Here is a 14,173-nt window from a genome sequence, read left to right on the forward strand (position 1 = left end):
AAAATGCTTTTTTAGTTTTCATATAATTTGAACAATTCTGGTTTTTAAGATACTTAAGGTACTTTAAGCTTTATATTTAATAAATATAAGCTCTATGTTCTGTATGTTTATTATATCACCAAGCAGAATAAATTGATACAATGAACAATATATATTTTATACCAAGTACAACTATATAGATAGCTTAATAGTTAATAAGTCTACTTTAGTAAGTAGGCTAATTCTGCTGCCTCCCAGATTCTGGTTCATGTCTTTCCTTAGTATATTCTCTATCATTTTTCTGAGCATGCATCACTTTGCATTAATTTGCAGAAACACAGCCTACACGCACTTTTACAAAATCCCATCACAGACTCTCCGGTGGATGCACTTTTCAGGTATTTTGGGATAGTGTGAAGCCAGACAACTTGATAATTTCATTCCTGAAAGGAATGAAATCAAGTTATTTACAGTCTATTGTATGTCAAGTAATACGCAAACATTTTGTCAATATTTTAGAGGTCATGCAGGGTACATGCCTCACCTGCCTTATTTGGGTTACCACTCCTTTAGATTCCTCCAATGCTTGTAAGACCTTAAAAATCTTCAAATAGCCTTAGTTTTGAATTTACCATGTTAGAATTACAAGTATAGCTGGACTGAAATTTTTTTAAAAATGTCTCAATGACTCACAAGATGGATGTTAAGAGAAAAGTATTGTTTTGCTTCTTTTACGAAAAAATTCTCATAATATTTTTACTTATGTTTTGGGGGATGAAATTTGGATGTCTCTGTACTTTGGACTGCTTATATGAAGTTGAAAAGGAAGGTCGAGTGGACCAAGGACATCTGGTTTGCATTCTTTGTGGTAATATGCCAAAAATTTTTTATGTCACGAGTCTTTGTAAAATCTTTGTAAAATTATTTGGCTTAAAATTTGTCAGTGAAATTCTTAGATGTATCTACACTGAAAGATTCAACCTCTCAGCTTACTACAAGCTTATAAGATGGTATGTATTTCGTGCTCTAAACTGACTCAAGTCTGGTCTGTTGAGGTCAGCAGGGACTGTGAAATTTTATTGCAAGCATGTAGAATATTTTGTTTGGGCTTTGTGTGGAAGTCAACAACCCAAGATCCACGATCAAGAGGAAGGAGCCTGGCTCAAATACAAGTAAAGTTGTAACTATCGAATATGAGAAAGGAGGAGAAACTCAGGGAAGGGGAGAAAGAGAGAGTGGGAAGCAGGAGCTTGCAAGCATAAATCTGGGAAGAGGGTTGCAGGAAGAAATCTAGCAGCAGGGGTTGGAGGTGAGGGAGAGTGTGTAACTAGGTCAAGAACTGTCATGTTAATGAGGACTATTGGAGCAAAGAAGAGTAATGTGCTCAAAAAACTGAGGGTAAGAGCAGAAGCTGGGTGGGAGGAGAACAGATTTGTTTTATTAAGTTAGTGTAATCAATAGAAAACCAGAAATGGCAGTGGCAGCATCAGTTTGCTCACTTTATGGATATCTGGGATTTTTTTGAAAGAAGTCTGGTCTGTTCGAACAACTATATTTTCATTCAGGCTGCTGGATACTGAGGCAGAGTAAAGTCTTTCTTGCTTAAAGGTCTTTTTTTGACAGGCGTTAAAAAAGAAATGGAAAAAAGCCATATTTAAATTTCCCTTTAGAATGTTTTTAATAAATGTAGACAGGAGTGTGAATTTGAACAGATTGATCTTTTGCAGCTGGAGCTTTTAATCTATTAATAGGTAAATTAATCAATATTGTTGTGTGGAGTCAGCTTCAGATATCAGTGTAATCCCAGTTTAATTATATCAATATATGTATTTAACTGGATCCTTTGCGGTTTAATCAGTTTTTGGACCCGGAGTGCTACACCTTAAATAAAAAACTGGTTGAGAAACTGACTCTAAAATCTACATCTACCTCTTCATTTGCTTGTAATTCTGTACGTTAGGCTTCTGATAGGAATCATAAGCTGAAGCTGAGAGGCAGAAGAACATGATGCTCCGCAAGAAATGAGAGGTAGAAGCAAAAGGAAGACAGGTAGAAGATAGGGTGAAAGAAATTACAACCTCTGTAGATTTTTCTGAACTAAAAGTGTGGGGACCAGACTAATCTTGAGTACCTTTTGTAGGCCAGGCATGTTGCACAGCCAAGCTTTCATTTAACATATTTTTCTCTTAAATTTCAAGAAAATATTTAGCTAAAAGTATTTTCAACTCCACAAGAAAAGTGGGGTTTGTAGAGGTGTATTTATTACCTCTATTAATGAGGTAAACTGATGTACTTGGAGGATAAAAAGGGTAAGGGTTCAGAAAAATCCCCTTTCTATTTTCTAGGAGTAAAAATCCCTTTCCTGAAAGACGACTGCAGAATTAGGTACTGGATAGCATGTTGTCTTGGTCAGGTTTACACATCCTCACACAGAGGTACTCAAAAGTAAGTGTGGTGAAAAAGCTTATATAAAAAAAAAGGGGTTTTAATTAAGTAAAATTTAATTACATGACTTCTGCTAATTCTTTGTATTATTATCTTGCAGGATGTTTGCAAGTCCTGGGACAGAGAATCACTTTCCACCACTAAGAAGGGCTCAGTTTTGATGTAAGTTCCATGGAATTTCCTTTATTTCTATGTGTTACCATGTATTTACTCTACCATAAAGATACTGCAGTGAAGACATCAGTAATGTCTCTGTGCCTCATCAGTTCCTCTTGGTGACACATCACTAACATGACAAGCTGCACCAATATTGTCGATGTATAAGACAAAGACAGCTCCCAAAGTGTCCACTGGTGCTTATAGACCATGTACCCATGTCTGCCAGGGTTATCTAAAGCAGAGTTTCATCTGCTGAGGCACAGCACTACAGCTCTGTGTGAGAAGGTGCAAAGAAAATAGATAAATTAACCAGGAGAACGTGTTTACAAAAATATGGTGTGCTCAGTCCTGCAGTCACTTTACAAAAAAAGAAATTGTGGGGGGCCTGATATTGAAATAATGTTGTTTTTTTTCTGAAATCCTTACGGTTTCATTTTCTCTTGACTCCAGAAGGACTGCTAGCATAAGCTGTCTGGCTTCTTGGCAGCTGAGCAACAGGGACAAAGCAACAGTAAAATGGCAGTGTTAATTTAATTCTCCATATTCCCTAAACATCCATCTGGGATGGATGTCCCACAGTGTCACTCTATGGCCAACCAGTGTCCTAAAGTTTCTGGTAAGGAATGGGATTTTGATCACAGTGTTCCTGTTTGCAACAGCTGAATATATTTGTGCTTAATTTTTCAGTTCCTTCCCTGTTCTTGCTCACTTACCAGCTCTGATGGGGCTGGATGAGTGGCTGTGGGCAGATACAGCTTTCTCACATTGCTTAATTGCCTAAAACAGACGTTTCATTACAGAGGGTCTTCTGTCAGGATCTGTGCTGAGATAAATTGACAGGAATCCAGAGTGTGTCTAGTGAATATAATTTAGTTATTGAGAAGAATGGCAGCTGTGTGTGATGCATACAAAACACTAATTTGTGCCAGCCTACATTTTGTTCAAAGATGCTGGGGACTAATGGAAGAGGAAGTTTATTTCTCCTCTTTTTCAGACACAATGCAGACTTGCTTTAACTGGCTAGCTGTTAAATTACCTGTGAGGGGAAAAAAGCCACACTGAATTTAAATTGCATAGAAAAGAATTTTGAGTGAGGAAATTAGATTTTTTTTGAACAAGTAACTTGAGAAGATGGAGAAGCTTTAGTTTACTGAAATTAAATAATTTCTGGCTGATCTGGAATAAACAGAAGACTTTTGCTTACTGTTGAGTGATACTAATGACACTTTCTGCTTTTATAGGATCATCCTTTGAAATTCTTTTTAAAGATCTGCATAAGAGCTGAATGGGTTGCAGCAAAATTGATGCAAATTTCTAAAGTATTTCCAGGTGCTGCTGGCTCTGTGCAATTATTAATTTACTGAGTAACGTGACTGAGTATGTACTTTGTGCAGTGGGTGCACGTGGGACTCTTACAACTTAGATAATGGGATTAGTTTACAGAGAGGATGCAAGTTAAGCAATAAATAATTTTTAACTAAATTTAAAGTTGCAGAATCTGAACTTCTTGTCTCATGTAGTTTCTTAGATGTGTTACCAGTTTATATATAAAGTGACCCATGAAGTTCATGTTCACTTTGTGTAGTAGTAAGTGCTTTCACAAGGCAAGAGACTGGCTCTCATGCCTTTGAGGGAGGTGAATAACTTAGCTGTTCCTTCTGTAGTGAAAGTCTAATTTGTGTTTGAGCTGTGGCATAGGAATGTGACAGAATGTGATTATTTGTTTAGATTTTGAATCAATAACATCTCTGTGTGAGTAAGGAAGTATATGTCACAACCAAAATGGACTTTGTCTGACAACAAAACATACTTTTCAACAAAATACAAACCATCCAAGTAGGGGCCTGATGATGTTGTGCGTTAAGTATGCACTGATGTGATAAGCTCCCCACAGGGGATTACAGCTGAAGAGACTCATTTCAGTTGCCAGACACAGATGTTTTAGAAAGAAGTAACTTGTCACCAGGAGGAAAGTGTGTCCACTGTATCACTTCTCAGGGTCCAAGAAAAGCTTTACACTTGGAGAATTGGGCTGCTGCAAGTTGTGGCAAGCCACTGTGTCTTAATTTAAAATTTACACCTGCTAAATGCTTCTTGATATACTGTTTGAATGTGATGTTGACCAAAGACTTCTGCTTTGGAAGCAGCCACTGGGATAACATGGGATGTCCTAGCTAATGTTGATAGCAAATTTCTTTGAAGAGTTCATAAATCTCATCTGCAGACTTTGGAACTTGGTCAAGCATGGAATGGGCTGCCCAGGAAAGTGGTGGAATCACCATCCCTGGGAGTGTTCAGGAAACGTGTAGAGGGGGTGCTTATGGACAGGATTTAGTGGTGGATTTGGGTTAATGGTTGAACTTGATGGTATCAGAGGGTTTTTTCAGCCTTAATGATTCATGTTTCTGCTATGAGGTCTGTTATCTGATGTTTTTAAAACAAATTCAGTAGTAAAAATGTGATATTAAATAGTGAAAATTAATCTAACAACAACTAGAGAGCAGCTGGTGGATTAGCAGAATGGAATGAAAGTGCTGAAGGTGTAAACTCATCAGTTTTCTTTTCTAGAGATACTTTTTCTCTTTGTGAGGAAGTTTGACAGCACGGAGTAGTCAAGGCCTTTGCTTTGAATCACTATCTGGAAAAACCTTATCTTGAGCTGGAGACTAGCTATATAAATTAGGTGCCAGGAGTTCAACATTGCTGGAAAGAATCCAAACTTGTGAGGCTGCTGTGCCCCAGCCCGAAGAATTTAGATGAGTAATTCTCTTGGCATGTTCCTTTCTTTTTTTTTTTTTTTTCTTCCTTCACAGCAATCTGAATTCCAAAGCTTTCCCTTCTTTCTGAGCTGTTAAATTATATCCCTCACGAGTTAGAGCTCAAAAGCCTGACTTGGTGGCGTTTAAACAGTAGGTGGCAGCGGACAGCAAAGCTAAACCAGCTGCCCTCCTGCTCCTCTTACATTGATGCTGTTCTGATTTCTGACAAACCTCTGAAATTACTGACTTAGAAACATTCTAAAAATCATATTCACAATGCTTTTTCTAAAGAAGTAAAGAGTTTATTAAAAAGAGCGAGCAGGGACAGTTTTGGTTGGTTTTTTTTGTTTGTTTTTGTTTTGTTTTGTTTGTTTGTTTGTTTGTTTTATTCTTACATGTTATTGCAAAAGAGATGTTACCTGATAATACTCCTAATTATGTCAGGACCGTAAAAAGGGACTTGGCTGGTCTAGAGGCAGTTTCAAGCAGTCTGGTAAAGCAGCAGATGAGAAGTTACTGCTACAATTGCTTAGATACAGCACTGAGGGAATTAAGAGGAGTTTTTGGGTTGAGCAGTGTGCTGAGGGCATGAACTACAGCAGCATGTTCCCAAACCCCCTCCCCCTGATCCCACTGTATGACAAGACTAATGGCAAGAAAATATGATGATATTGATTTCTACTGGTTATCATTACCACTACTGCCTGTAAAGTGTTTCTGCTACTTCAAGTTTCTAGTGGTTCAGATAAAGTAGATCTCTCCTGGAAAGAAGAATGATTCTGCTACATTTTTGTTTAGTTGCTTGGTGGTGTTTCTTCTCCTTTTCTTGGGTACTTTTCAAGCCATTCCATGAGTATTAACTTCCCCTGAATCCTTGCTGTGACAGCTTCTAGGGAACTGCATGCGGTCTTAGTCAACTCCAGCATGCTCCGCTCAGGCCGCCAAAAGTAGTGGGAACCAGGGAAGAGGTGCAGAGCTTCAGCTGTGCCCTTGGCTCCAGATCCTGCCGATCTCCTCTTCTATTCCTTTTTGTGATAGCTCCATACATGCAGGACTGGGAACTGCTGCCCCTTGCCAATTCTCCTGTGCGTGACCCAGCTATCTCCAACTGTTGAGACGCTGGAGATTGAACCTGTGGTCAGAAACCCTCACGTACTTCTGCCCACTGAGGGGAAACCACTGACTCCCTGCTCGTAAACCCAAAACCCTTTCCTGTAATTAATAACCCGTTGTGGGAAATTCATGTCATGCTTACCTAGTGAAACCACGTCTGAATTGCTGTGAGAGGCAGAGATGTGACTTGTTGTAGGGAAGGCGAGCAGTGCACGGGTGGTTTTGACCCTGCTTTACCTGCAAACCTGGCAAGCACTGTCCCCTCTGCTGGAGAGGAGCTGGGATCTAAAGGGAGAGACCAGATGGCACTGTGAGCTTTCATCACCATGTATGAGTCACAGAGCCTGGGCAAAAACTGGAAATAAATAGGTGCACCCCTTGGAGCTTCATTTCCGTAGCGGGCATGGGGTTGAAGTTCTGTGTGGAAGATGTCAAAACTGGAACTTGAGCCAGAAGAAACTTCTGTGGATTGATCTGCAAAAGGTATGCACTAGCAAGATGTAGCTCCCACATACATCATCTGAAACATCTTTTCTAGTTGATTTTTGCCTATTTCCAAGTTTATTTTATAGGCTTAGAACTTGATATTTCAATATTCTAACTATTATTAGAAATTATTTGTGTCTGTACTTAAGGGGTACATTGAAAGATGATACTCCCTAATTTATCCCTTACCAGCTAGATGCTTCTAAAAATTCAGCAGATTTGTGGAATTGTTGGCTGGGGTGTGTCCACAGGAGGGCAGTGAAGCTGGTGAAAGGTCTGAAGCACAAGTCTTATGACGGAGTTTGGGGTGTTCAGCCTGGAAAAAAGGATGATCAGAGGGACCTTATCACCCTATATTATTCCTTGAAATGAGGGTGTAGCGAGATGTGGGTTGTTCTTTTCTCCCAGGTAACAAACAATAGGAGAAAAGGTAACAGCCTCAGGTTGCACCAGGGGAGGTTTAGATTAGATATTAGGAAAAATTTCTTCACTGAAAGAGTGGCCAAGCATTGGAACAGGCTACCCAGGGAAGTGGTGGAGTCACCACCCCTGGAGGTGTTCAGGAAATGTGTAGGTGTGGTGCTTGGGGACATGGTTTAGTGGGAGACGTGGCTGTGTTGGGTTAATGGTTGAAAACTCTTAGAGGTCTTTTTCAACCTTAATGATTCTATGATTCTAAGAATTGTGGTTCTCCATTGCCACGTACTTTGGCCTGTAACATTTTTATCTTGTAAAAAAAAATTTAAAGTGTGATTAAAAAAAAAGATCCAAACTACCAAATGAAAACTGGGTTTATAAACCTTCTGTGGGTAGGTTGGCCCATGTGTGCGGAGAAGTGAATAGTAACAGCTGCAAACCGGGGCCACGGGAAAAAGCTGGAATTCAGAGATGGGCTCTGCCGGGGGATATCCGCGGGGTTTAGGAGCGCCTGCCGGCGGGAGCAGCAATGCGGGGCTTTGCTCGCGGTTCGGGCTGGGTGACTGCAGTCCTTGGGTCGAACAACCGCGTGGAGACAAGGCAGCGGCGGGATTTCTCCCTGGAAAACAGGGATCGGCCACTCGGGACGCGAAGGGTGACGGGGCGGGGCCGTGACGTCACGGCGTTGCCGGGAGACACCGCACTGTGTTCGCCGGATGGCCAATGGGCGCCGGGGGAGGTGACGTCATGCCGGCGGCCGCGCCTCCCCATTGGCCAGGGGCGGCGCGGGGGCGAAGAGGGAAGGAGGGTCCCGGTCCCGGTCCCGGGACACGGCTGGGCTGGGTCGGGCGGGCTTTTTGCCCCGTTTCCCCCTCAGCTGCAGCAGCATTGCATTAAACAGTGCGTGGTTATCGCCCAGGAGCCCCTGGGCAGTTTGTCAGAGCTCTCAAAGTTTCTTTACTGCTTTAGAAAAAGAGATGTTTGTACACAAATTAGGTCCTAGTTTTTGTTCTTCCTTCATCTGGAAACTTCTAATCCTCTCCGCTTTTATCCTTTCTAATTACTGCCAAGATTCTAATGCGAATAGGAAAAACAGATGGAGCTGGTTTTCCTGCCGAGACAGCCCTGTAACGGTGCTGATTGAACACACTTTTCTTCCAAGCCTTTCCTGAGCTTTTGAAGTGGTGTAGCAAAGTGCCTGGGTTTGAAACGGGTGTCCTGCACACTGGTCCAGGGAAGGGAAAACTTTATTTCCCCCACTCTTAAGTGGGTGTAAAAGATTTGCGGGGATATTTTTTTTAGACATCCCAAACTTAATATGGGTCTCTTAAAGGCTGTTTTGGCATCTCAGCGAGGTCTGACTTGCCCACCGTAGTTCGACTGCCGGGTCCAACCACAACAGCAATGAAACAAAACGTGCCTTGGACAGGGATGCTCCCCTGGCTGCGTACACGAGGAACTAAAAGGGGGATTATCGGTAGGATCGTCCATTTGAGGCAGCAGGGAAGGCAGGGACTCGCAAATCAGACTAGAGTTCTTGAAATCAGACTCTGTTCTTGAAGCCCGATGTTGGCCGATGGCTTCCTACCCTCGCTTCTCCGCTGCCGGTCCAGAGCAGAGGGGTGCTGTGTGTGCCCGTGCCCCGCTTGGGGCCCCGAAACCGGCGCGTTTCGGCGGGATGTGCAGGAGGGGGTGACCTGTGGGAACTCTCACGTATCCTGTGTTGTCCCGAGCCCCGGGAGGTCCGACCTCCCTCGTAGAGCTGCGGGCGCGGGGGGCGGGCCGGCCCCTCCCGGGGGTGGGCGGCGGGCGGGGCGCGGCGGCTCCTCCTCGCCGGGCCGGGATTAGTTTCGGAGCGGAGCTGGAGGGAGAGCGGCTCCCGGTGGGAACAAAGCGGAGGGTGGGTGGTGTGGCCGGGCCGGGCACGGTGCCTTCCGCAACAGGTCGTGCCGGCGGCAGCGCAGCCGTTCCTTCCCCCGCGCCGGGCGGCGGGACCGGACCGGCCGCCTCCATGCGGTTCGGCTCCAAGATGATGCCGGTAAGTCCCGGGGCGCGGGGAGGGAGCTGCCCGCGGCGCGGAAAGTTGGAGCGGGGCGGCGGGCGGGAAAATGGATCCTGCGGACGTGGAGGGGGGCGGGAGGCGACCCTCCTTCCCTCCGGCATTCCATGCCCGCCTCCCTCCCACCGGATCGGGCTCCGCGGCCGCGCAGGGGCTTCCCCTCCCGGCTTTTTTTTTATTTTTTTTTTTTTCCCCACAGCTTTTCCTTTTCTTCCTCTTTCACGCCGGGATCAACTTGTTAGACGGGCCCGCTGGAGCTGGGCCAGGGCAGGGGGGGTGGCGGGGCCCCGGCGGTGGAGGGGGGCCCACAGTGCCTGGGCGCTTTTCCCTTCGCCCTGCTCCCGGCGGAATAAGGCTTCCCGTCCAGAGGGCTAAACGGGCACCGAGTCTGGATCCTGCCTTTTTTTTTTTTTTTTTTTTTTTTTTAATGGTATGAAGTTCTTAAAGTTGGTTTGAACCTCTTTTGCTGCTCCTGTGGGCTGGAGGTGGTTTTGTTTTGGAGTGCCCGCACTCCCAGAGGAAGATGGTGTCCATGTTGTTTACGGTTCAAAGTGATTAGGAGCTCTCGGGGGCAGGTATTCCCAACCTCGGCCAGGAGAGTTTCGGGAGCTGTTGGCGGCTGTGTGTGTTAAACCTGCCCTGCTCTGGGAGGTGTTTCTTGTTTTAACACTTTCAAAAGGCATAGGGAGCACCACCTCCTCTAAGGGTTTTAACATGAATTTTAAACCTACACCGTTTTTGTCAGCTGAGATTGGATGAAAGCAAAGCGCAGAAGCTTTGCTTAGTTTCCAGCACAATATAGGTGAAAGTGGTGGCATAAAATAGTTTCCTTTGAAAGTACACCTGCCACTGAATAACTGGTTTTACCAGCAGGGATGCCCCATGAAATCCGTAGTCTGTTCTGAGAAACTGGAGTATGTACAGAAAATTCCAACAAGCTTATTACCTGTTTAGTCCGAGTTGAGAGTGCTTTAAAGTCTTCTCTGTGCCATCCTCCCCCGGGCGATACGACCTGTCTCACCGAGCTCGCTACCGAGTAGCTCTGCACGCATAGGTGGTTCTTTCAACAGCACTCTTCTATTGAAGATTATTTCCAGTTTAACTCTTCAGGAACTGGGTGAATCAAGCGAGGAAGGAACTGTACTGAAAGGTGAAACCGGGAATCCATGCTGAAAGGGTTTGGGTGTTTCAGGGAAGCTTGTTTTGCTATAGGTGTGAGGTTCTTCCTCTGCAATTAGGAGGAAATAATGGGTGATAATTTGATCTCGCAGAACGCTAGAGAAGGGTGACTATTGCTGTAACTAATGAGAGAGGAACAGGCAAAATATGAGCCCAACTACAGATTAAATAGCTGATGTGTTGTGCAACAGTGGTGGTGTCTGCCTATAAAAACTTGGAAAAACAAGCAGTAAATATAATACGGTGTTAATTCAATTCCTGTCAAAACTGAGCTAGGTAAGCGCCCTCATATAGCAGTGAAATCTCCTGTTGCTAGTGAATTCCTTGTCACTGAGTTCAAATAAAGGAGAAAACAAGAAGGAACAGTCTTACCTCAGCATTTGCAAGTGACAAGTTCCAGAATATGCATTGCCCCGGTGGCTCAGACTTCTCTTTGGCTCATGACTCAACTCATTAGTGATTCTGGTTTTTTAACACATAAATAAAGGGATGAATGCAGCCTTTTCACTTTTACTGTGAATAATGAAAGATATGCGAAGGTTGAAAGTGGCTTAAGGAATTAAAAATATAGCTATCACAAGTATTAGAACTTTAATTCATCTAGAAAAAAAAAATAACACCAAAACCAGTAACAGCCCAAACCAAAAAAATCTCAGTTCTGTTATAGTCTTTAGAGGGATAAGATTTCCAAAAGTGAGTAAAGGTGTTACGGAAGTGCTCTGGTTCCTTGACTGTAGGGCACATAAACAGTCACTTGTCACTTTGAAAGCATTTAATCAAATTTATATCAAATATTCTCGCATGAACTTGGATATGAAAGTGTGGAAAATGCTGTGTCGGAAGTCATTATCTTTTTTTTTTTTTTTTTTTTGCTAAGTATTTGTGCAGATCTCATCATCTTTAACAATAATAAAACCTCATTCCTCTTTTAACAAAGAAATCAAAAGAGTTTGGGGTGGGAGGAAATGTGGGTTAGAAGAAAGTCAGAAGGGAACTCTTGTATTTACGTGATAATGAGGTGTTCACGGACTTGAGTATCTTTATCTGCATTGTTTGAGTGAGTAGTAGGCCGGCCTTAAACCTTTCTTTCTTATTGTCTCTGAAGATGTCTCTTTTCCTACCTGCAAATAAAATTGTCTGTATAAGATTTTTTAACTCTCAGCTCCAGGTCCACCTCCTGTGTTCCAGAAGAATAGCGTGGGCGAGGGATTAAATAACAGTTTGTGACCCCAGCTGGGAAATACAGGCAATGTGAGCCCAGCCAGGAATTCACCTCTGAGTAGCTGCCAGGGCAAAGCTGGGAAACTGCTGTAGCAGCATAACTACTCGTGCTCTTGGGAGACGACCCTGAAATGGGAATGTTTTCCTTGTGGTAATGACAGATAGGAGCTCAACTGCTGCTGTAACCATAAGTCAGGACAATGATTGAAAATCTGCATGAGGGTGTACTATGAAGTAATTTGTGTGTAGCTGTACTGATGAAGGTAATAACAGGGTTAATGCTGGCAAGCTGTGTGAAGTTGTCTCACCTTTCATCTGTGAAGGCTTGTGGGAGTGTGACTGGTAGTGTTAAGCAGTGAAAAGGAGCTGGAAACACTTTCTAAAACAGCATATTTTTCTGCAGCATAATTGGTCTCTCTCCCTTATTTTACATTATTACCCCAAAATGAGCATGTATTGAGAAATAATTTTTGTCATTATGCATGCTGGATAAATGTTTGGGCCTTTTTTTTTTTTTTGGGGTTGTTTTTGTTTTTTGTTTTTATTTTTCTTGTCAGATAGTGGGAGGTAAAACAAATTGAGCTACCCTTTAAAGCCCAGAGAAGTTTTTGGATCACACCCCCTTGATCTAGATAACAGTCTGTTTTGGAATTTGAATTATGTGCAGTAGTTACTGGGGGGCCTTCTTGAGATCAGGATGGATCCAGGCACACAGCTGTATTGTTAGGGGCTAACTTGGCAGACTGGAGAGCACTTAAATTCCTCAAGTTTTGCCTCCTGTCATCAGAAATCACTGAAATTTCTGAACCTGGAGTTTCCTGATAACCATGTGTTCTTTTCTTAAAAGGTTAAGCTGCACTTTTAAGTGTAATATTGCAACTCTGATACCAGGAATTGTTACACTTTCCTTCTAAGGTCTGTTGAATGTCTTGTCCCAAGTGGTCTTAGAATTGCTATGTCGAGTGAGCACTGCACTTAAAGTACATATTTTCATTGCAGAATGCTCCCTACTTGGTGGATATGTCTATTTTTTTTTACCTTTAAAAAAACCCACTACAATTTAAGTTGTTTTGCTCATTCCATTAGGCTGTTAATTGGAACTGCCGTAGGGATTCTGAATTACTGAAATAGTATACTAGTCACCCACCTTTGGCAATTTTCTCAGGAAACACTTTTCAGGCAGTTTAACTAAAGAACTTTAAGCAGAAATTAATCCCTTGCACTTTGTAAGGTGAGCAGCTATAAGTTTATAAACAAACTGACCCCTAGTAGAGTTTGTTATGATAACAATAAGTGAACTGTAGGATCTCAACGCTGTTTCCTGTGGTCTTTTAATTGCTTTAGCTCTGATCAGGTTTATCAGTCATTAACACTGTTTTTCTTGTCCCTTTTCGTGGATTTCAGTGCATGAATGGGATTTCAGACTGTGAACTGTTCTGAGAATATGCCTCATATCTTCCTCTGCTTGGAGGATTTAGCTTGTTGTCTGTTCTTTTAACTGAATTTCCCTTAATAATTTAAAAGTTTTAATACTGTATTAAAACAGTTTAATGTGGTACTTAGTGCTTATGTGTCTTGTCTAGAATGCTGAATAAAGCTTAGGTGATTGTTTTGTTGAGCTTTCTTAGCTCTAAACTTATCATACTTCTTGCACTTTCCTTACAGACTGTGACCTGTGGTGATGCTCAACAGAGATCACTGCCTTAGGGTTCCCAGAGTGCTCTTTTTCTTTCTCCCCTCCCCTCTCTTCATGTTGTTAAAAGATTTTTTTTACTTTTTTTTTCCCCCCATCCAGTTAAAAATATCCTCAGGGATAGTTTTAAATGCATTTAATTTCTCAGATGACTTTTTTAATACCTTAACCCTCTGTCTGCAGTTTGTGTTCTGTTATGCAACAGTATGTTAAATATCTTTGTTTCTTTGCGTGGCTTTTATCAGAACTGGGGGAAGGCCAATATTACAGATTCATACCAGATCAAGCTGTGGAGGCCATGGGTAATAGCTAATTATGCTGCTTCTGATCTATTCAACAGTTTGGGGTGTGAGTGCCTCATGGGGCTCTTGCATTTACAGTTTCAAGGGCTAGTGTGCAGTCATGAGGTTTGGGATGGGTGGATAATTCATGGCTTTTTGTTTTGTTTTCTCCTTCCTACTGTTGTCAGATGGGATCTCTGGTTTGTGGGATTAATTTACATGCGAGTCAGTTGGACTTTAAAAGAGGCAGGTATAAAGGTTATTTCAGCAAAATAAACTAGTGGAATGGTAATGTGCCTGGCATTCCTTTCAAATTATTGATGAAGAAACAGTGCTGAAAGGGCTCCGTTTGTCTAGCCTGTGTCCTTGTTAGTAGTCTGCC

At 42.7% G+C, this 14,173-nt stretch overlaps 1 protein-coding gene across 1 annotated transcript in view; it reads left to right on the top strand.

The window, feature by feature from the left end:
- Window positions 1-9,251: 9,251 nt before the first annotated feature.
- The window catches only part of TP53BP2 (tumor protein p53 binding protein 2), a 49,236-nt gene continuing 44,314 nt past the window's right edge, over window positions 9,252-14,173 (top strand). Inside the window, exon 1 of the mRNA XM_027911441.1 lies at window positions 9,252-9,396. Coding sequence (XP_027767242.1) covers window positions 9,370-9,396 — 27 coding nt within the window. The 5' untranslated portion in view covers window positions 9,252-9,369. The remainder of the gene's footprint in view (window positions 9,397-14,173) is intronic.

This window comes from Empidonax traillii, unplaced genomic scaffold (genome assembly GCF_003031625.1).
Source record: "Empidonax traillii isolate 1590-97213 ecotype Southwest subspecies unplaced genomic scaffold, ASM303162v1 scaffold31:size1920502, whole genome shotgun sequence".
Lineage (NCBI taxonomy): Eukaryota > Metazoa > Chordata > Aves > Passeriformes > Tyrannidae > Empidonax > Empidonax traillii.